General features: G+C 43.6%; 1 protein-coding gene across 3 annotated transcripts in view; it reads left to right on the top strand.

Annotated features, from left to right (window-relative positions):
• The window catches only part of DNER (delta/notch like EGF repeat containing), a 263,164-nt gene that overhangs the window by 189,187 nt on the left and 53,418 nt on the right, over nucleotides 1-20,559 (top strand). For 2 of the 3 annotated variants that reach the window (XM_031452326.2, XM_064485240.1), the window contains exon 8: nucleotides 14,911-15,135. The exons of the other annotated variant lie outside the window; for it this stretch is intronic. In XM_031452326.2, coding sequence (XP_031308186.2) covers nucleotides 14,911-15,135 — 225 coding nt within the window. The remainder of the gene's footprint in view (nucleotides 1-14,910; nucleotides 15,136-20,559) is intronic. 3 annotated transcript variants of the gene reach the window in all.

Here is a 20,559-nt window from a genome sequence, read left to right as displayed (position 1 = left end):
GGGGCTGGGTGAGGGAGAGCCAGTTCAGGGCTTCTATTACTTTATGGTTGGTTGTGCCATTCGTGGAGAAAAAGCTATGCGGAGGAGAAGGGTTCTGTTTTGGACCTGTTGAGTGTGATGTTCAATTGGAGACAGCGGCTGGGCTGTTGCTATGAGTCTGGAAGTGACTGGGGACGTCCGGGCCAAGTCTGTGCACAGAGACACTGGTCTACAGATCATCATTTAAACCTGGGTATCAGTGGAGTTGTCTGGGGACCTTCTCCTTTATCCAGTAGCCCGTCAATTCCTGCGTGTTGTCTAGATAAAGCCTAGAGAAAATGTGACCATCTGGAATGGGAAGGATGGAGATGGACTTCCCAGCAAGTCTTTGCATGAAGACTTTCATTCGGAGGTGTCCCTTTACTGAAGACTGACCAGGGAAAGACGCTTCAGTTATAATTCTGAGGGTGTCCTTGTAATGTTTCGAAGCCTCTTAGCAGCCAGCGTTTTTAAAGCAGCCCCTCCCACTGACCTGTTCTTAGGGTGCTTGTTGTAGAAGCTAATATTTATAGGGCACTTGGCACTTACAGAAAAGCCTGTGTCTCCAAGAGCCCTCTATATCAGCCGCGCTGTGAAAACAAGTTTGAAAGTGGTTCAAGTCCATACTATGTTCCAGAATTCTGAGCCAGCCCTTGATCCCTGCCCGCCTCCTTTTCTTTCTATTTTTTTCCTCCAGAGATTTACATTTTGGCATGTTTGCTTTGTATGTATGTATTTACATATATAGTTTGGTTTTTGGCAAAGTGACTTGAGGGTCAGTTACAGGCGTCACGACCTTCATCCCCAAATAAATCAGTTAGCGTTTCTGAGAGTAAGGACATTCTCCTTGGCATCTACGTTACCATTCCCACACCTAAGAAAATTAGTAATTATTTCCTAGTATTATTTGCTACCTGCTCCCTTTTCATGGGCGCCTTTGCGTGGTTGGGTTGCTTCCCTGTGACATCCTTTGAGGGCGGGAAATGTAGCTTATTCACCTCTCTGTCACCGACTCCCAATACCTCATCGTAGAGCTTTTAGTTCCATATTTTACATTAGTAGGAGGCTAATAAAAATTTGTTAAATAAATTAATTATATAAGTCAACACTTAGATATCACTCACTGGGTTTAAACACTCATTTGATTCTCACAATGCTCCTAGGAAGCAAGCACCATTAATACTTCCATTGATCAGATTGGGAAAAGTGAGGCACGAGAGGGTAAATAACTTGCCTGAGATCACATAGCTAGAAATTTCAACCCAGGCTACTTGGCACTAGTGTTCTTAACCCCCAGCCTGTAGCATCTCTGAAGATATTCGTTAAAATAAATTTTAATTTGTTTATTTCTAAAGATGGTCTTTGTAACCATAGTCATGAGTAAAATAAAATGCAAAGTTTGTTGGGTTCTAAAACTTTTAAGTGTCCCTGCTAAAAATACTTATGTCAGGAAAATTTTTTCCTTTTTTTTTTTGGTGAGTTCAGTGAAATCCTTCTGCAACAATCCCTCCCAGGCCAGGAAGCTGTTGAAGCTGGGGTTTTCCCTCGGGATGGTGCTTTCAGCATGGTTCGTTCACATCCTTGCTCTTTTCCATCCTTTTCATCTTCATCCAATTTCCTTCAAGGGTCCTTTTCCATCTGATCTGGGCCGTGTCCTTAGAGGCTGAGTTCCTTCCTGGGTCCCCGTCACTCTGACTCTCGCCTTCTCTTTAACATCTCTCCAAAAGTTCAAGGTCAGGCAGGCCTGCGAGACGTCTTGTGCCGCCGTCATCACATGAGCTGTGCTTTTGGGAGGTGTCAGGTCTTCTCCTACACTTAGATTTTTATCCTTCATCCACGGGCTCTGTCTCGTCTTTGAGTTTCTGCTTGATTTTCACCAGGTCCATATTTGAAAAGTGCAATTTCAGACTCTGGTTAGAGTCGGGGTGATAAGAAAGAAAAGGAAACTTGCCATGAGTGTTTTCTTATATTTAACTCATTGAATGATGGCAACAAAGATGATTAGGAGCTGGTTTTATTGCCTCTGTGTATACTTTTTATGTTGATACTGTCTTTACGTTTGGTTTAGAGCATTGAGGTCCTTAAATTTTAAGCTCAACGCATTTTAAATCTGAGAAGATCGAATTTTAGGTACTTACCATCCCTGCCTATTGGTAGTTAAGTAGGTATGTTTAAATATATGAGTATATTTAAATCCACATACAAATAAAATCTGAATATTACTGTCTAGCCATCACCTTTGCTTCAGCGTCTTATTTTAAGTTTTTTTCCCCCTGGGAATTTGAAGCAGAATAAAGAACAAGAGGAAGTCACTAGGGAGGAAAACACTCAGCAGTAAAGGGGTTTGTCGTCTCTGCCTCTGTGACCGGTGGCATCAAGCCGGTGCAACTCGTAGACACTGAGCCCCTCCCTGGCATCTGCCGGTCAGAGAAGGCGGATGGTAACCAGGGATGAAGTGAGGCTAGGGGGCTTCATGACTCTTTGGAGGAAGTACTATTTTATCCAATGTATTTCAAAGGCACTAATGTAAAGACGTTTTCTGGGGTGACGCCTTGGACTAGGATTACAGATAAATAGAATTTGTATTAACTGCTGTTATAATCACCAGGGCCAGTGTGCCACGGGGTAGAGGACTCAGAGCTCAGTCCTCTAACTCTCAGAATGCAATGCGGGATCCACCATCAGGCAGGCAGCTCTCGTAGCGTGGAAACTCCACGTCCAGGTGTGGAGGGCTGGTGTCCTTCTGTGGGCTGGAGATCCGGAGACCTGAGTCTGGGACTGATGAGAATGGAACCAGCATGCATGTGGGTTTTTAGGGGCACACTGCTTGGGTTTGAAGTCTAGATCTGCCTCTTTTACAGCTCTTTGCTTCTCTGAGGCTCATTTTCCTCATGTGATACTGGTATGCTTTTTATCAGTTGATGTGAGGAACAGAAAAGATCCTAAAAGCCCTCGGTACTGTGCTTGTTGAGTAGTAAGCACTGAATAAACGTTGGCTGTGATGATGATGATGATGATGATGATGATGATGATGATGATGATGATGATGATGGTAATGAATTTAGTCCCATCACCTTGGATGAGTCCTGTAATGTTGATCCCTTCCAGCCGTATTTTCTTGTTATAAAGGCTCTTGTTATAAAAGGGTCCCTATTCCTGTCTTTGATTCAAGTATAAGAGCCTCTTGCTGAGTCAATAAATCCATCTTGTCGTTTCAAGGAAGGTTTATAGAGAAAAGTTTCATAACCTCTAAGCGACTCTTAGGAAGGCCTGAATCTCAAACTTAATGTCGGCCCAAAGGCCCTGTAGGTTAAATCCCACTGCAACCTGCTCCAAGAGTTTTATCCAAACGATTTTTGTTTTTCTACATTGTATAACCCTGAGTAATCTAGCCGTATAATCCTTTTGTCCAACTCAAATGTCAGTGGTAATGCCTTTCATCTTAAAGGGGTTTATAGGCAATAGCCACACATGTCATAAAAATTATCTCTGAGATAATGTGTGTTGTTCAGAACCTGGGCACGTTACCCAGTAAGGATTCAGGAATCCTGGAGTTCTGGGACTTGGTCGTTTCTCCTAGTCTCCTAATATGTATGATCTGGTGAGAGCTCTCTCTTAGGATCATATAAAACTGTGTGTATTTACTTAGGAGATGTGCAGCCTGTCCTCATAAAAGCCCTGAACAAAATACTGTTCTTACTTTTTTAAAATTGGCATTGTCCCTAAATCACCACTTCATTTAGGAATCGTAGCAGCTGAGACCCTTGGAGTTCCAAGTGGTGTATAGTTTCCCCTTTTGGAAACAAAGCAGGGTATTAAGACTTATTAAGTGTGAGTAAAATTTTATTTCTGTGTTTGGTGTGTGCAGATTAATTTTTGATTTATGGTGGAGTTCAGATTTCTTTTTTGTCCTTTTCTTTTTCTTTTTTTTCCATGTAGCACAACTTCTGTGAGATTGTTTAAAAATATTGCCAGGGATTTTGTTTGCCTGCTTTTTCCATTAACAGTGGGGACCAGCTGCACTCACTTTAGTGAGTGATGGGTCCTCTTCCTCACCTTTATCTCTCCTTCCCCTTTGGAATTGTTCCGAGATGCTCGAGATGCTTGGTGTAGTGCTGGCAGATGGCAGTCGGAAGTCAGTGTGGTGACTGAATGAGAAGCAGACAATGATATCTTGGTGGTTTTCTTTTCAAAAAGAGGAAGGCTATACCTAAGCAGGTCACCGCAAATTCTGATTTCTTAAGGTGTATGTCCAGGTATGCAAATGAAAATTACTTAGCATGAATTCAGGTAAATGCCTTGAACTTCAACTCCTGCTTCTCTCTTGTGGCTCCTTGTCGCAGTGGCATCAGCAGCAACAGTGACAATAAAGATGATACCTGCCACTTGTTGAGTGCCTACCCTGCGTTAAGCTCTGTGTCTGGTGCCTGAAGTTCAGCACAACTCAGAGTTACCAGCTGCAGCTCAAGCAGACTTGCTGCTCAAGTTTGAATCTGTGATCACTTACCACTTGGTGACCTTGGGCACGCAAACTGATGTTCCCTATGCCCCTTTTCTGCCTCTGAAGAGTGAGGTTAGTATCAATATCTTCCCACTGAGGTTGTTATAGGGGTTGAGCATCCAGTGCACAGGACAGTGCTGAGCACGGAGTAAGCAATTACTGTAAATGTCATGATTTAATCCCCACAACAGCTGTGCTGTCCTGAGGCTCTGGGTCCTGGTGGACCCAGGATGCAAGCCCAGGTTTGTCTGATTCTGGAGTCCATGTTCTCTCTGTGACACCAAGCTGCTCCTCTGGTCAAGCTCTACCTTGTGTGATGGCTGGGTACGTGTCTGCTCATCCTCATGGGGCTCCAGACTTGCTCAGGGCAGTGGTGCTAAACTTTTTTTTGTATCCGTGGAGTGCCTGGCACTTAAATACCTATGAGCCACCATGAATACATGAATGGGTAAATACCTGGATGCAGTTGCAACAGAACCATTTCATATGGGAGGACGCCGCAGCCAGATGGATTAACCAGTGTTCACTAAAGTAACCAGGTGACTCTTATTGGTTTCAATCCATTGCTAACTTAGTACTAGGGGCAGTGAGGGGGGCTCGGATCTCAACCTTTTGCTTTCAGTGCCCCATTTGTGTATGGCTTAGGGGTCACCAAGACATGGGCAGAGTTCAGAGACAGAATTTTGGGATCCCCTTCTCTGACTCTTCTTTCCTGCATCCCTCCTCACTCCTCAATGTGTGCCTGTCCTGGGCCCCTCCCTGGGCTTCTTTTGGACAGAAAGAGCAGGTTTAACACGAGTGTCTTGGTCTCCCTGTGACATAGTCACAGCTGGGGATGCCTGTGGGGGGGGCGGGGGGCTCCCTAAACATGAAACTCAGCCCATGATGGCTGCTGCTTCCGCATTTCGACTCTTCCCCCAAACCTGCCTGCTTTTGTTCAATTTCAGAGCCATGAGGCCATTGTAGGGTATTTTGGTCTGGAGTTTACAGTCATTTGTGGGACAATCCCCTTGTTAGAAGCTTACTTTTCCATATCAGAAGCAGAATGTCCATCTAATTTTTCTTGAAAGCAACCAATATCCTTTCCAATAGAAATACAAATATCCGTTTACTGGAAGTAAATGGAATTCTAATTTTTCCCTACAGCAGATTTTATCTCCTTATACATGCCCTTTCTGTAGACCACAACCATTGGAGGAGGCTAGAGTGAAATTTTTGTCTACCTTGAACCAAGATACCACGTGATCCAGTCCTGGGTCTGATTCTGAATTATTCAGATCCAGGCTTCGACTCCTACAAGCATCTTAAAGTAGGACTCACAGAGGGGCTCAGGCCCAAGAGACATTGAACAAAGAAGACTGTGAAAGTGAAAGAATGCTTGTTTATTACTTTATCAGATTCGAGTTTTGGTTCAATAAACCTTTCTTTGACTCTTTTTCCACTCTAGTTCTCATGTGACCTAATGTCACATCGCTAAAAGGCAGCTGAAGGCAGATGCTTATGTCTACGAATAGGTACTTACTAGGTATTAAGTGAGGCTTCTCCTTACGTAATACAGCCCCTCTCTGGGGGTATTTCCCATTGCTCTTCTTTTGAATTGCCCTAATGATATCTGATTGCAACTTCTATGAAGAACTTGTCATTTTTAGAGTCCCTTCCTCACTTTCGGCTCCTAACTTGTCTACACGTAGCAATACGTCTGGTCCCTGGGAGCCAGGGGATCCTCTCACCACTGGCCTCTGTCACCACATTCAATTGTTACCCTCTTTTCTGTTACAGCCCAGGACCTTGTGTAACAGTTTATATTTTTTAAATCATTTCCCCCTGATTATCAAAGAAATCTGTGCTCAGATAAACTCGAAAGAAAAAAAAAAATAAAGCTATAATTCTGCCCTCAAGAGAGATCTCTTTTAAATTTTAGGTGAACATCTTTGAAGTCTCTTCTCTAATGCACATTTTAGAAAACTGAAATTGGGTCTTACTGTGCCTTGTCTTTTGCAATGAGTTTCTTAAAGTGAACAATGTGTCCCAAATACTCTTCTCTAATTATTTTTCTACAAGGTTGTTATTAAGGCTTGCCTTGCATTCTGTCATACGAATGTAGCATAATGTACTTAATAAAAGACTTAATCATTCACATACCATTTATTGATTGTCTGGGGACAGCTGATCTCAAGGGATCCAGGAGTGAAGGAGACAGATGGGGAGCTGGCTCATGGGGCTTGGGAATAGCAGGTGTGAAGGTATGACCAGGGGTCTGATGGGGCTGTGCTGGGGTGACTGGGTGGCTGAGAAGAGGGACTCCTCCTCCAGACTGGGGGCTGGGAGGGAAGTCAGTTCCAAGGGAGCTGTTGTTTCAACTGAGACCCGAAGGACAGGCAACAGCAAGATTAATCATTAGGGCTGTGGGCAGAGGAAAGAGCCTCCCAGGAAGAGAATCAACAGCAAGTATCAGGCAGAGGGGGAGGGAGGGTGGCATATCTGAGGAACAAGAGGAAGTTCAGCAGAGCCGTATCGCAGAGTGTGATGGAGGGAAGATAAAGGCTCCGGGCATAGCAGGAGCCAGCTCAGGCCTGCCTGGACCCAGTGGCCAGGCAGGCCTGAGACACAAGGTCACCCGTGGAGCTGGTGTTTGGAGTCAATTCCACCCAAAGTATAAGGGCTGAGAAAAGAGGCTTGTTGGTTCATGAAAAGAGGGAACTTGGTGCCCAGCTGTCAAAATAAAGCACAAGGGAACTTGGGGGCTGAAAGTAGTGAATAAACACTGTAGCAGGAGGTGCTGTCAGACAGCCTGCAAAGATTAAATCTGTCTTGGTTGGGAGAAAAACGATAATTAGTAATAGTTTATGGATTTTCCTCCTCAGGACCAAATCAAAAGAAACACTGTGGCTACCAGCATAGGGGGGAAAAAAAACTGTACAAAGGAAAGGTGGATCTGCCTTAAAACATCCTGATGGCAGAGCTATTAAGTCAGTGTCTCCAGACATGGAAAGCCGACAGTGAATTTTCTGAAGCTCTTCCGGGGGTTCCAGTGCAGCCAGGGCCCAGAGCCACTTGCCTGAAGAACAAAGCTACAGAGCTCCCGCGGGGATGAATTGCACGGGGCAGCCCGGGAAAGTTTCTGCAAAGCCTTCTTTGCCAGCAGAGGCCTTGACATCCACCAGGAAGGCGACGATGGCCCTACGCCTCGTCTGGTCTCAGTCCTGTGAACCTCGCGGCAAGGCCTGGCACCACCTTGGTGTTCCTTGTATGGAAGCGGAAACCACATTACTCTAGGCCTTTCCACACGTGCGCCTATTTAAAATTCATGAAGATGAGTGTCTTTAAAAAAAAAAAGAAGCAGATGAAGAAACCGAGGCTAAAAATTCATAAGTCCTTGGAGAGGGACAGACATGTTGAATTTCACTTCTGTCAGTTACTGGCTTTGGTCAAGTTACTTAACCTTCCTGGACCTCAATTTCATATTATGGAAAAGGAAGTGCTTGTCTCAGGGAGCTGTTGGGTATGACGTGGTAGGGATTCAGGGCCTGTGTCTTTCTCCCGCTTCCCATTTCTTAGCTTCTGACTTTTTTTTTTTTTTTTTTAAACTTTCTCCAGACTTAGAATTTCCACGAGTTGAGACAGCAAGAGCTTTCCTATGTGTGTAAGGCGGTCCTCTGACTCTCTTACGGGGGATTTTCCTGTGTTCATGTCAGACAGAATGGTTATGTAGTTGACCCAAGATTCCCAGCATCTTGGGTTCTTCCAGATTCCAGTCCTATCTAGACACCTGTTGAAGCGTCCTGTCTTCTCTTTTTGATTCAGTCTTGTCCTCTGCAGTCTGTTCTCCACACAAGAGCCAAAGTGATCTGTCTATAAAATGGTGAGCCCATGCTTTCACTCTCTGCCTCTCGAACTTTGGGTGATTTCCCATCCAAAGGGAGGTCCAGGGCCAATGTGTCCCTCGCTGCCTCTCAGCCTCTTTTCTTGCTACTCTCTTTGCTGAATGTTTGCTGTTCTTTGAAACACGCCAAAGTCTTGAGAATTGTCCTCCAGGGGGTGCCATCCACCTCAGAACACAACGCTCTTTGGGCATTTGCACCTGCTGCTCCGTTTACCGGAACCCTTCCTCCCGGCTTGAATACAGCTCATTGCCTCTCTCCCTTCGGTCTCCGTGACAGCACTATTGAAGTCTGCCTCCGTCAGGCTCTACCCCTTACTGGCTTCAACAGCGGGTAGCGCTAGTGATGATACGTATGTACTTACCTTTCTCTTTGTTTTCCTCACCAGAATATAAGTTCTTGAGCGGTGCCTGTTACTTGGTTGATCTCCATCAGTTCAGGTTAGAGAAATGAATGCTCAAAGGAAAACGCAGAACTTTCTGACTAGACCTCTAAATTTCCATTGTTAATAGCCAATTATTTTTGCGCATATAGCTCGTCTACTTTAAATAAGCTTCCTCTCTTCTGCCTTTTCTCTATTTCGACTACACTGGGGCAGAGTTGATTTAGCATTCCTCTGACAATTTCCTAGTTATTTTTCATTTTCCTGTCTTAGATCTAAAATTGTCTTTCTGTTCTGCTAAAGAGAAAGTCCTTCAGGTGGTTTTTACTCTGTCAAATGGATTTTCTTAAAAATTGAAAGTCACATTTTATATGTAGTTGTCTTGGGCCTTTTCCAGCTGATGGTTGTGTAATTGCTTTTCCTAGATCCCCCCACCCCCTCTTTATCTTACACAACTGTCTGCTTTCTTAGAACCAGAACAAATGTGGTCCCAATTAAGTTTTCCATAAACCTCGGCCAAAATCCCTTCTCTGGGTCTAATTTCACTCCTCTTCCTTCTCAGCCCAGCCAAATCTTGGGCTGTCTTTGAAGCCCAGCACAAAACCCCACTCTCTTATGAGATTTTCCTGGCCTGCCCCACCCAGTAATAGCCCTTCCTTCTTTGGATTCACTGCTGCCGGCCACTTTGTCAATAACTATGCAATAGATGAAGCCGTGCAGCATGCACTGATCCCACTCATGCTGACAGGCTGGGCTGGTCCCTCTAACCCCACATCACATTAGACTCGTTCTGTAAATGTTTGCAGAATGAAAACACGGCCTCACGTTGTCCCCTCATCATCTAGATGTGTCCTTCTGAAGGTCTCTTCTGTTGAAGATTAAGCTTTTGGAGAGTCGTGGTTCTGCCCTGTCCTTGCTCCCCTTTGCTGCTCATCCAGGCGCTTAGATGAACTAAATTTTCTGCCTTCACCTTGATGCAGTGATCACCCACTTACACTTCTGTCATTGAAGCAGCTAGTGACTGATCATCTTTTCCATATTCCCTCACAGTAACTGCAAACTTGAGGTTAGGCATTATTTATCAGTCCTCTTTCACTCACTGCACTATTTTCTAACAAGTCTGCACAAGACTATGTCCTCTATTGCTCATCCATCCATTTGTTTGTTCATCTATCGCACAGATATTGACAGAGTGGCCACCATGCTGGGTGCTGGGGCTTGAGGGTGACAGGAACCAGCATGGCTCCTCCTCCTCTGGGAAGCCGGTGGTTGGGGTGGGTCTAGGAAACAGATGACGGACAGGTACCTCGTACATAACTGTGCCATTACAAATTCAAGACAGCGCTATCGAAGTAGCGAGCAGGGCCCTGTGATACATACAGAACAAGAAAGGGATACGTACCTAGAATGGGGTGATCAGAGAAGGCCTGTCTGTTTGCAGCTGAGAACCCAAACCTGAGAAGGAGCAGCTGTGAAGCAGGTGGGAGCAGGGATGTCCAGGTCGTGGAGACGGCTTGTTGCACGGCTCTGCACGGGCGACGGCTTGTCTTTCCTGGAACTGACGGAGGCCAGTGGGCTGGCTCCTAGAGACCGAGGGGCCAGAGTGGCAGCTGAGTTGTAGCCCGCGGGGCTTGATCCCGTGGAAGGGAGGTTGGATTTTATTCTAAGAGCAATCGGAAGCCCTGACAATATTTACGTCTTAAGAAAATTATGCTCATTGCTGTTTGGAGAATTGGTCGTAGGGGTGATATAATAGAACAGGGAATCTCATCACAGGAAACTACTGTAACGGGCGAGGGGAGAAATAAGCGTGACTTTGGCTGGGATGGTGGCAGTGGGGATGAAACAGAATGTTCAGGGTCACGAAGTACGTGGGAGATAGAATTAATATCCACTGATTGATTCAATATGGGGGTTGAGGGAGAGGAAGCAATCAGGTATGACTCCTGGGTTTCTGACTTGAACCATTTGCCAAGACAGGGAAACCAGGAGCTGGGTTTTACACGCCTACACGCAGTTTCCTCTATGTAAATTACCTTTACACTGTCAGCAAATATGCCAGTGTCACTTTATTCTCTATTTCCTTTATTAATATTGCAGGAGCTTCTGATGTCTAGATAGCTTTCTAGAGAGAATGACTTCATTGTCTTGCAATTTAACATCTTCCGACAATGTTTTCTTTTGGTCTTAAATATCTGATTTCCATAATGTGTGTATCTCAAGGGTGTTGATTTTTATTTACGTAATGAATATTCAGCAGGCATATTCATATAAATATTGGTTCAGATACAAAATTTAAAGCAACAGTCAACTGGCTAATTCATAGTTTTTTTTTTGGTTTTTTTTTTTTTTGCATTAGCCCCTCATTCCTTAGATTTCCTTTGTAGTTCTGTTTTATTTTCTGTTTGAATCCTTCAATCTTTCATCCTGTGTTTTTCACTTTTTACCCTGTAAGTAGGACTGTAAATCCAGATATTCTTGCCATGATCCTCCAGTTAGGACTACGTGCCACCCTCTGTTGTAGTAATTTACTAACCTTTTAGTTGTTTCAGAGAGATTACTGTTACTACTTTCATTGCTAATATTATGATATTCCACAGAACAGTATTTCATTTGTTCTCCTCCATAGAATTCTTCATGTTTTAGAATTTGAATGTGTTTAGGGATGTAGTTGAATCCAAGAATGTTCAGTTTTGTTTTCCAATCATCTTGACTTTGCCTCTGTAACTAATTTGGTTGGCATATTCTGGCAGGGGAATTTTCAAAAACATCTACCTTAAGAGATTATTGATAGGTTGGCCAAAACTCTTAAAGAGTTCTGTTAGTAAAAAGAGAAACTTTACCAAAGGTCTCAAGTAATTGCTTTTAGACTTGTAACATTATTCAGGAACAGGAAAATGCAGATAAGTTCTTAGTATTGGCTATGGAGTTTTATGAAAGTCTTTCTATGTTATGTGTGTGTGTGTGTGTTGGGAGAGAGAGGATGGAGGGAGAGGCAGAGGAGAAAATGGAGTGAATGAGAACCTTGGTTCATTTTTAGAATGTTTCTTGGAAAGATGAAATAATGTCTGGCTGAGTGTCAGCTACAGATGATCCAAGACCTTTTCTACTGCGTGATGTAAAACATCTTTCTACCAGCACTATTAGAAATGCCCTGCACTCTGAAAATTCAGCTCAAAGGGGCATGTTATAAGAATCTTTGCTGTGGCTTTGGGTCACTGGCTTCCACATGTTTATATTAAGAAATTAGATTCATACAACACTACATCTGAGTGTGTTCCCTTCCATAGGTACTTATATTTATATATCTAGTAATAAATGTACATTATTTCTTATTTGGGCTGCAGTTTAGTTTTTGAAACTACCTTCAGGCAATATTCAAGCTTTCTGTGATTATTTACAAGCCAGTTTTGATTCAAAATTTCAAAAACTTCCACGTTAATACCCCTATAACATGCATTGTGATGAGAACCATAAACTGGCCAACGTCTGGCTTTAGTCAACATATTGGAAGGTCATCCTGCATTGGTTGGCATCATGACTCTGAATTTTGTATTTGGATGATTTTAAAGATGATTTCTGATTTCATAAGGAGTCGGTAGGTAAGGTAGTATGTGATATGTTTATTCCTTAGGATTCAAGTTTCATCCTTGTATTTTTAAAATACCTTCCATGTGATATTGGAAATACTGAGAACTAGTTAAGCTCAGGACCTTTCAAATGCACTGAGTTCAAAATTCATCCTTGCTAAGTAATTTCTGTTTTCTAAAGCTATCTTAAATTTAAGAATTCAGGATACTAATGGGTCTATCTGGTCCTAATTTCTTGTTAGTTAGTACAAGTCTTCAACTTTTCAAGTGCCTTTATGTAGACTCATGTGAGGAAGCCTATCATGGGGCTTAAGAGCACAGATTTTAAGAGCACAGATTTTCTTAATTGGGCCATCACTGACTTCTCTTGTGTGCAGTAAAGTGGAGCAGTAAGAGCTTGCAGTTTGCAGCCTATCTCTGTTATCCGCTAGCTACGTAGACTTGAGCAGGCTACTTCATATTGCTGTGTCACTGTTTCCTCACCTGTAAAAGAGGGCTACTAACAGTTCCTGTAGCATACGATTACAGCAGGGTTAAATGAACTCTTGCGTGTGAAGGCTTAGATCGTCTGGTGCGTCTCAGCCCCCAGTAATGTCATCTGTTGTTGTTATTACTGCCATCTTTCATCCATTCATTCAGCATTGGACTGGGAGCTGTTCTAGGAATTTCGATAGACAACACTTTAGAACCCACAACCACTTTATGAAGAAAATAATTTCAGCCCTGTTTTTGGGGTGAGGCAGTAGAAGACCAGAGAGGTCAGGACTTGCCTTGGTTGTTCAGTTTGTTATACGGTACTACGTGTTTAAGTATGTTCTTTGCATTCAGAGTAAAATGGAATACATCTCATGAAGGACAGAATTATGTTCCACTCTAAGCTAGGAAGGGACTCTTGGGAGAATTCAAGTGTTATTAAAACTGATCGTGTGGTACATTTTTAGTATGATGTTTAAATTTTAAAAACTATAGGGAAGTTTATAAGATGTTGAATAGCATTAGATTTTTTTTTGAGTTTTCTATTTTTGTACAGAAAAATACCAAGTTCATTATGACAATTTATGAGTGATGCTTTAGATGAAGTGTGGGAGCTGTTTTTGTTTGTTTTATCTATCCACCTTATCTTTAACAATAAAATTGCCAATACTGCTGGGAGTTGTGGGTGAAGATGGATAAATATAAACTTAAATCTAGATAAGAGAAGTGAAATAGAATACTGAACTACGAACTGTACAGGAGTAAAATTATTGAAATTTGTTTCTAAAATTTGAAAGATCTTCATTTAATTTTCAAAGTGCTCTTAAGATATTGAAAGAATAGCCTTAACCAAAGCATTATTAAATGCCTACATGGACACACAGACCTACAGATTCAGATATCCATGTATGTATAATTTTTAAAGTTGAGAAATACAAAACATGGACACACAAAACAAAATAATAAATCACCCTTACAAGAAATACATGTAAAACTTTTTAAAAATTGAAGCTTTATTGAAGTACTATTTACATATCACAAACTTCATTCACTTTTGAGAGTAAAATTCAATGCTTTTTAGTAAATATACGGAGTCATGCAACCATCACCACAACCCACAATATCAGAACATTCACATCAGCCCCAACAGATCCTTCGTGCCCGTTTTCAGTCAGTGCCTCTTCCCACACCAGGCGACTACTTATCTACTTTCTACAGCTATAGATTTACTTTTTTTTTTGGACATTCTTATAAATGAAGTTATACGCTATGTGGTCTTTTGTGTTTGGCTTCTTTCACTTAGCATGTGGCTTGTAGGTTCATCCCTGTTGGGGCGCGTGCCAGACCTTAATTCCTTTTTGTGGCCAAATAGTATCCCATTGAGCGGATACATCACAGTTTGTCTTCCCATTACAATAACCAATTTTTTTTAAAGTATATATTCAAGAAACTGCTAACAGGAGGTACTTCACTTTTTAAATTTAATTAATTAATTTATTTTTATTTTGGGGTAAACAAAGTTTATTCTAGGTGCTTCTTGAGAAGGGAGTGAGGGACAGAGGGACAAAGGTGGGAGAAGGATGTTTTCATTGTTTACTATTTTGTGTGGGTTTTTGGTTTTAATTCAGGATTGCATCTTTTATCTATTAAAGTAAAGTAAGGCATATCTTCCTCCAGCAATGTGTATTAAATAAGAGGTTAAACTCCCTCCACAGACCCCAGTCCCACCTTCCCATTAATTTATTTTTGGCATCTTTCAAGTCTCTACAGGCACACATACACATGTGTACATTTAAATATATTTATCCCCTGTCCGTCTGTACGTCTAAGCAATCATATATTTTATATTTCAACAGAAATAGCAGCACAGGGCGTCATCATTTAACCCCCAGTTACCAAAGCCAAGAAAACCCACACCTAGTCGGGTTGTGCCGACCTGGAAACAATTCATGAATTAATTCGTTGATCAAGTCACGTTGGAAAAGAGTTAAGCACAGCGGTCCCAGGTTCTTGGTCATTACGCGGCACACGGCTAAATTTCTGTACCCCCGCGTCCTCCCGCAGGGTACCTGGGCCCGGCCTGCGAGGAGAAGGCGGACCCGTGCGCCTCGGCGCCCTGCCGCAACAACGGGACGTGCTACGCCGACGGGCCGCGCTTCGGCTGCAGCTGCAGCGCGGGCTTCACCGGGCCGGCCTGCGCGCAGCTCGTCGACTTCTGCGCACTCAGCCCCTGCGCCCACGGCTCGTGCCGCAGCGTGGGCACCAGCTACAAGTGCCTCTGTGACCCAGGTTGGTACCATCCCCGGCCCGAAAGCCCCGTCTGGCCCCAGCCTCAGAGCCTTTCAGCTTTGCTTTTGCGTCTGAGCACAGGTTGGCCCGCTGAATGTGTTGGCTTGACCAAGGGAACTCCACCCCTTTTAACAAACACCCTTCCTCTTGAGGCTTCCTCTAGGCAGGGTTTGAAACGCACCCTCTCCCCTTTGCATGAGCCGTTCACAGTCATTGTAGAAAAATAAGAAAATGCATGTAAGCAAAATGAAGAAAACTGAAGACAGGCTTGATCTCATAACAACTTAATCATTTAAAGAAAATTTTTAAACAGTGTCTTTTATTTGTTTGTTATAGTTTATTTTCTTGGGGGCATAATTAGATTGTATTATTTATTTGTTTTATTTTTATTTTTACAGGGGTACTGGGGATTGAACCCAGGACCTTGTGCATGCTAAGCACGTACTCTACCACCGAGCTGTACCCTCCCAACCACAGCTTAATTATTTTTAACAATTACTCTAGGTCACTGCAGCGCCTTTACTGCATTGCATATATTTTAATACTTGGGGTCTTAGGTTAACAAAATGTTTTTCATTTTAATGTGCATACAAAGCAGAATGCAGTCCATTCAGAATTTTACCATCTTTGAAAATTCTTACTCTGGGCACAGTATGTGGACCTGTGACTTCCCGTGTGAATCTTCCAAAGTACCACCATTTATTTTATGAATGTCTTCTGCATTGGTATTGCCAATTGTTTATTGTGAAAGTTTTGATACTCAGACGTCCGAGCGGTTACTAGTCAAAATTTGTGTCTGCACAGCCTCCTGGTTGGTCTGAAAAGAAGGCACACGGGCAGCTCTTTCTTTCCTCTTGTTTCTATTCTGGCCACGTCTCCATCCTTGCACGAGCTGGCGCTTTAGAATGTTTCCCAGCACGATTCCCTGTGCGTGTCCCTGGCCCATCAGTCAGCGTGGCTGGCTGGTCCCTTGGTTTGCTCGATTCCTGCTTCTGCTCATGCAGTGCCCTCCGCCTGGAACACCTGTTCCCCCATCACCCTGTCTCACCCGCAAGGTTCCCCTTCTGGGGCTGACTCAGTTTTCATTCCTCTGAGTCCCCACAGTCAGTTGCAACATCACTTTTCCGGTCTTTAAAATACGACATTAATTATTCTTGTCTCTGTCTCTCTCCCCTTTGGTGGGTAGGAGGAAGTGTATTTTGTTAGTAATTTTTGTATAACGATAAGCTACCACTTAGTGAGCTTAATCTCTAGGTTTTGAGCTGGGTGCTCCACATCCCTGGGCCTTTGAGTGCCCTCCCTGCCAGGGAGATGTAGGACCGCATTTCCGCTGAGGTATGAAATGCCTCATTCCTGGTTTGGTCACGTGCCTGTGGCCACACACCCAGTTGGGGGCTGCATCCAGGTTCCAACCTAGGTGCCCTGGGTTCACTGTCCTGTGCCTGGTCCCATAACTTAAGGGACATGTCTCATATTCATGGATCACTTAAAGGAGTGAGTGGGAAATGCAACTGAGCGTCTGAAAGGTACTGGAAAGCCTTTTTCATACAGACTTTGAATTCTCTGTTTTTTAAACAACCATAGAATTGATATTTTGCCAAGTGCCCCTTTCTTCTTTGTTCTAAAATACAGAGGGAATGAGACTGTTTAATCTGCCTGGTAACTGTATTAACGGGATTCTCCAGAGAAACAGAGGAGAGAGAGAGGAAAAAAAAAACCCCCAACAGAGTGTTTGATTTTAAGGAATTGACTTACACAGTTGTGAGCAAGGACTGGCCGGTTCAAAATGCAGTACAGGCTGTAAGGCTGGAAACCCAGGCTGGGTTTCTATGTTACAGTTTTGAGCCCAAATTCCTTCTTCTTCGGGAAACCTCAGTCTTTGGTCTTAAGACCTTCAGCTGATTGGACGAGGCTCACCCACATTCTGGAGGTTATAAATTTACTCAAAGCCTACTGGTGTAAACGCTGATCTCATGTAAAAAATACTTTCACAGCCTCTAGACTGGTGTTTGACCGGATATTTGGGACCTGTGACTTAGCCAAGTTGATATATGAAGTTAACTATCCCAGTAACATTTTGGGATTTCTCATTAACCTTGTGGTGAAGGGGTTTCTCCACCTCTACCCATGACACAAGGAGACTTTTCTGTGGGTACCCACGTCCTCTCCTGTCAGAGTCATGTGGAAATGGAGCTGCTTCCCTCTGGGGCCAGCGATCCTCTGTGTGCTTGGTGTCCTTGCCTTTTGGGAACGTGAGGCACTCAGGCCACTTTGTGTTTGCCAGTGAAACAGAGCACATTTGTGCTGGGAGAACAGTCTTCCTCACGTCATGACCCACGAGCACGCTGCTCCCAACGTATGTGGATGTCATACCACGGGGTCGATGATCCCCTTGGCAGTAGTTGAAGCAAAGCCTTTCTGTCCAGAGCATCCTCCATGCCCATCCCCCAAGAGTCCCGGGTCCCTCAGGGGACCCCACAGAGAAGAGTCACATGTCCCAAGACTGGGAGGCTGTTTTGTTTCTCCTCCCCTTCTCTGACTTCTGTTCTTAAATATATTGAACTTTCCCTTATATTCAGTTGGTTTATCTTAAAAACTTGAAATGGAATGTCATTATTTAGAGATAAACGTTGCTGTTTAGTAACATCAAGTAAAGTCTGTAACATGTGTGAGGAAGCTTACAAGGTCCCAAATAGAAAATCTACCACCCAGTGTTTCTCTGTCCACACAGGCAGGAGTAGCCGAGGGTGGAAGGAAGAGCCTATGAGATCCCCGCTCGCTAACTGTTAGAGTAGGAATTTACAGGGCGTTTCTGGGCCTCAGTGTTTATTTTCAGAAATAATGTCTTAGATGTTCATCAATTCCACTGCAGTTGGGGTCCCAGGCTAGACTGGGGGCAAGTTGCCCACCGTGTCCTTCTGCTGACCATGACCATCTGTTGTGTCTGAGAGCATCAAATCCCGGATGTGGAGCAGTAAGAACACTTCAGTTTCTTTCTATCCATTTACATTCCAACATTTCTCCTCAAGCCACAGAGGGGAGAAGTATCTCCTGTTCAAGTTCCTCTTTTCCCTCCCTTCATTCCTGTCCATTTGGAGCAATTAGCTCGGTGATAGCCAATGTGCAGCCTCTAAGGAGCCCTGAAAAACCTGAAGAAGCATGTCTTGCATTCCTCAATGCCTTCATGTACTAGGTAGTGCCCCGGGGTAGAGCCTTGTAGTTCTGCGAAAGCTCTTTCCTTGAACTTGGGAAATCAGATTGCCTTTAGAGGGGTTGCTTCCTCAGATCATTAGGTGACATTGTCTGAAATAAAAAAGGCATCTTCACATCTGGCAAGAATTTACATTTTAAGAGGCGAAAATAACAATTCTCTGAATGCGAAATTTCTAGTCTTAATCTTTTGGAGCACGTAATTGCTTTACTGCTAGTTTGCATAATAGAAGAATCTCATGAGAGTAGGTGAAATCGGGTGTCTAGCTGAAGAGCGGCAAGCCTGATCATCTTTAGAGAGAGCAAGCGGACCCCGTTTCATAAAATGGCAGCAGATTGAAATCATGTCAAGTTGATAATTAGCTCCCGTCTGACAAAGTGCCATTTAGATGGTTCTGCACATCAGATTTGCCAGGTGCTTTATTTTCAAACCTCATTTTTTAGCTTATCAGGCTCGGGGTTTCTGATGGGATTTTAGTATTAAGTAATAAAATGTCAGCAGTGAGTAATCACCGAAAGGTTGCCTTTCAGTGTCAAATGATAGGCCACGCGTCCTCTAAAAAAATTGCAAATTGAAATCTCCCAAGGACTGGAGCACGTGAGAACATGGTGCGCAACGAACAGAGTGGGGAGCAGTGTCACGGTGCCTGGAGTCGCTTGGGGGCCTGCCATTGTCCCTGCAGATGGGGGAGTGCTGGTGTCTCATGCTCACACAACAGCGGGGCATCTGGAGATGCCATTTGGATGATGAGCAGTGCTGGAAGGAATCACTGGTAAAAGGGAGCTGTTCTGCCCCAGTTCACTGGTGTTGGCCTCTGCCCAGTACCCTTGAGTTATTACTCTAACCCTCTTTGTTGCCTTGAGTTAGCCCTGCCGTTAGAGTGTGTGCCTTAAGTTACTACTTCAGGAATTTAAAGTTCGAGGCACTAGAGGATTTTTTCATGGAAATACAAATAACAGTTTTTTTTTCCTCATAAGTAATCTTAACTGCTTGCCTATTGTTACGCGTTAGACCTGGGACAAGTTGCCGACCACGTGTTTCTGCTGATTCTTCTCCACCGTTGGGCTGGCAACTCAGTTAGAGCCTCCAGCCTGTAAAGGAGAGGATGTTTAGACTTTTCCCAAGCGAATTTTTTAAGGAAATTGTATTTTTAAGCATTGCAGATACTGTTTTTTCTATCTTTTACACATGCCCCACACATGGGCTGCATTTCCGGTCTCTAGGGCCTAAAAGACACAGTTGGCATTGCTTCCTTCTGTTAAGCTCAGACTTGGCGATCCCAGCCCTCTGATAGTGTCCACTGGAAACAGAATCTAAGGTAAGACTTAATGGTCAAGATTTCAATAGTCATTCAACAGTAAGTTTAAAAGTACACCTACAATGATGTGAGAACATTTAGCTCGATAATGAATGACTAATTGCATTTAGATTCTGGAAGAAGTACACTGGACAACTTTCATCTTTTATGAACCAGAAAACCTTATCAGGTAGACTAGGATGAAGACAGTTCTCGTGTTAAACATGCTCTTGGAGGGTGCTGATCGCTGCATCACATTATTCTTGAGAGTTGTTACTTTTGTAGAGTATATTGCCTCCTTTCCACCCAGCCTAATCCTGTTGTCACGCCCTTTCTTTGTCATATTCCAAAATGTGATCTCTGCCTTCACCACGGAGATCCCAGGGAGAATCTTGTCTACCTCGCTGCATAAGGCAGCTCTGCATAAGCCATACTCTCCCTAAGAAAATGCTTAAAACTAACGTTGGCATCGTGATGACACTAAGAACGGAGAAAAAGAGCTGCATCTGACATCTGGGGGCTGGGTGGACATTTACAAGCAGGCCTTGGAGGTGTTCAGCGCTGGCCTGGCACTCACAGCTGGGCCACGGTGACTCCTGTTGGCGTGCGGGCGTAAACACGCATCCAGAACACCGACATCAGGCATGGCCACGCATAGGCCATGGTAAAGTGAGACAAACAAGACCATTTTAAATTTTGCCTAAGTACAAATGAAAACAAGGTCACCATGCAACCTACAAAATACCGAATCTCCCCTTTTAGTGCAAATAAAATGAGGGCCAGCTGCTTCTTCACCAGTTACAGCTTTAGCCTTGCTCTAGACTGCCCGCCCCCCCGTCCTACAGACAGGATTTACTGAAATACTCAAGCATAGAATCACTCTTGCTTTCCGATGAATCCTCCCTAAATCACCCAG

The sequence above is a fragment of the Camelus dromedarius genome, chromosome 4 (assembly GCF_036321535.1).
Source record: "Camelus dromedarius isolate mCamDro1 chromosome 4, mCamDro1.pat, whole genome shotgun sequence".
Lineage (NCBI taxonomy): Eukaryota > Metazoa > Chordata > Mammalia > Artiodactyla > Camelidae > Camelus > Camelus dromedarius.
The sequence above is the reverse complement of the archived record's forward strand: the minus strand, read 5'-3'. Positions and strand labels throughout refer to the sequence as shown.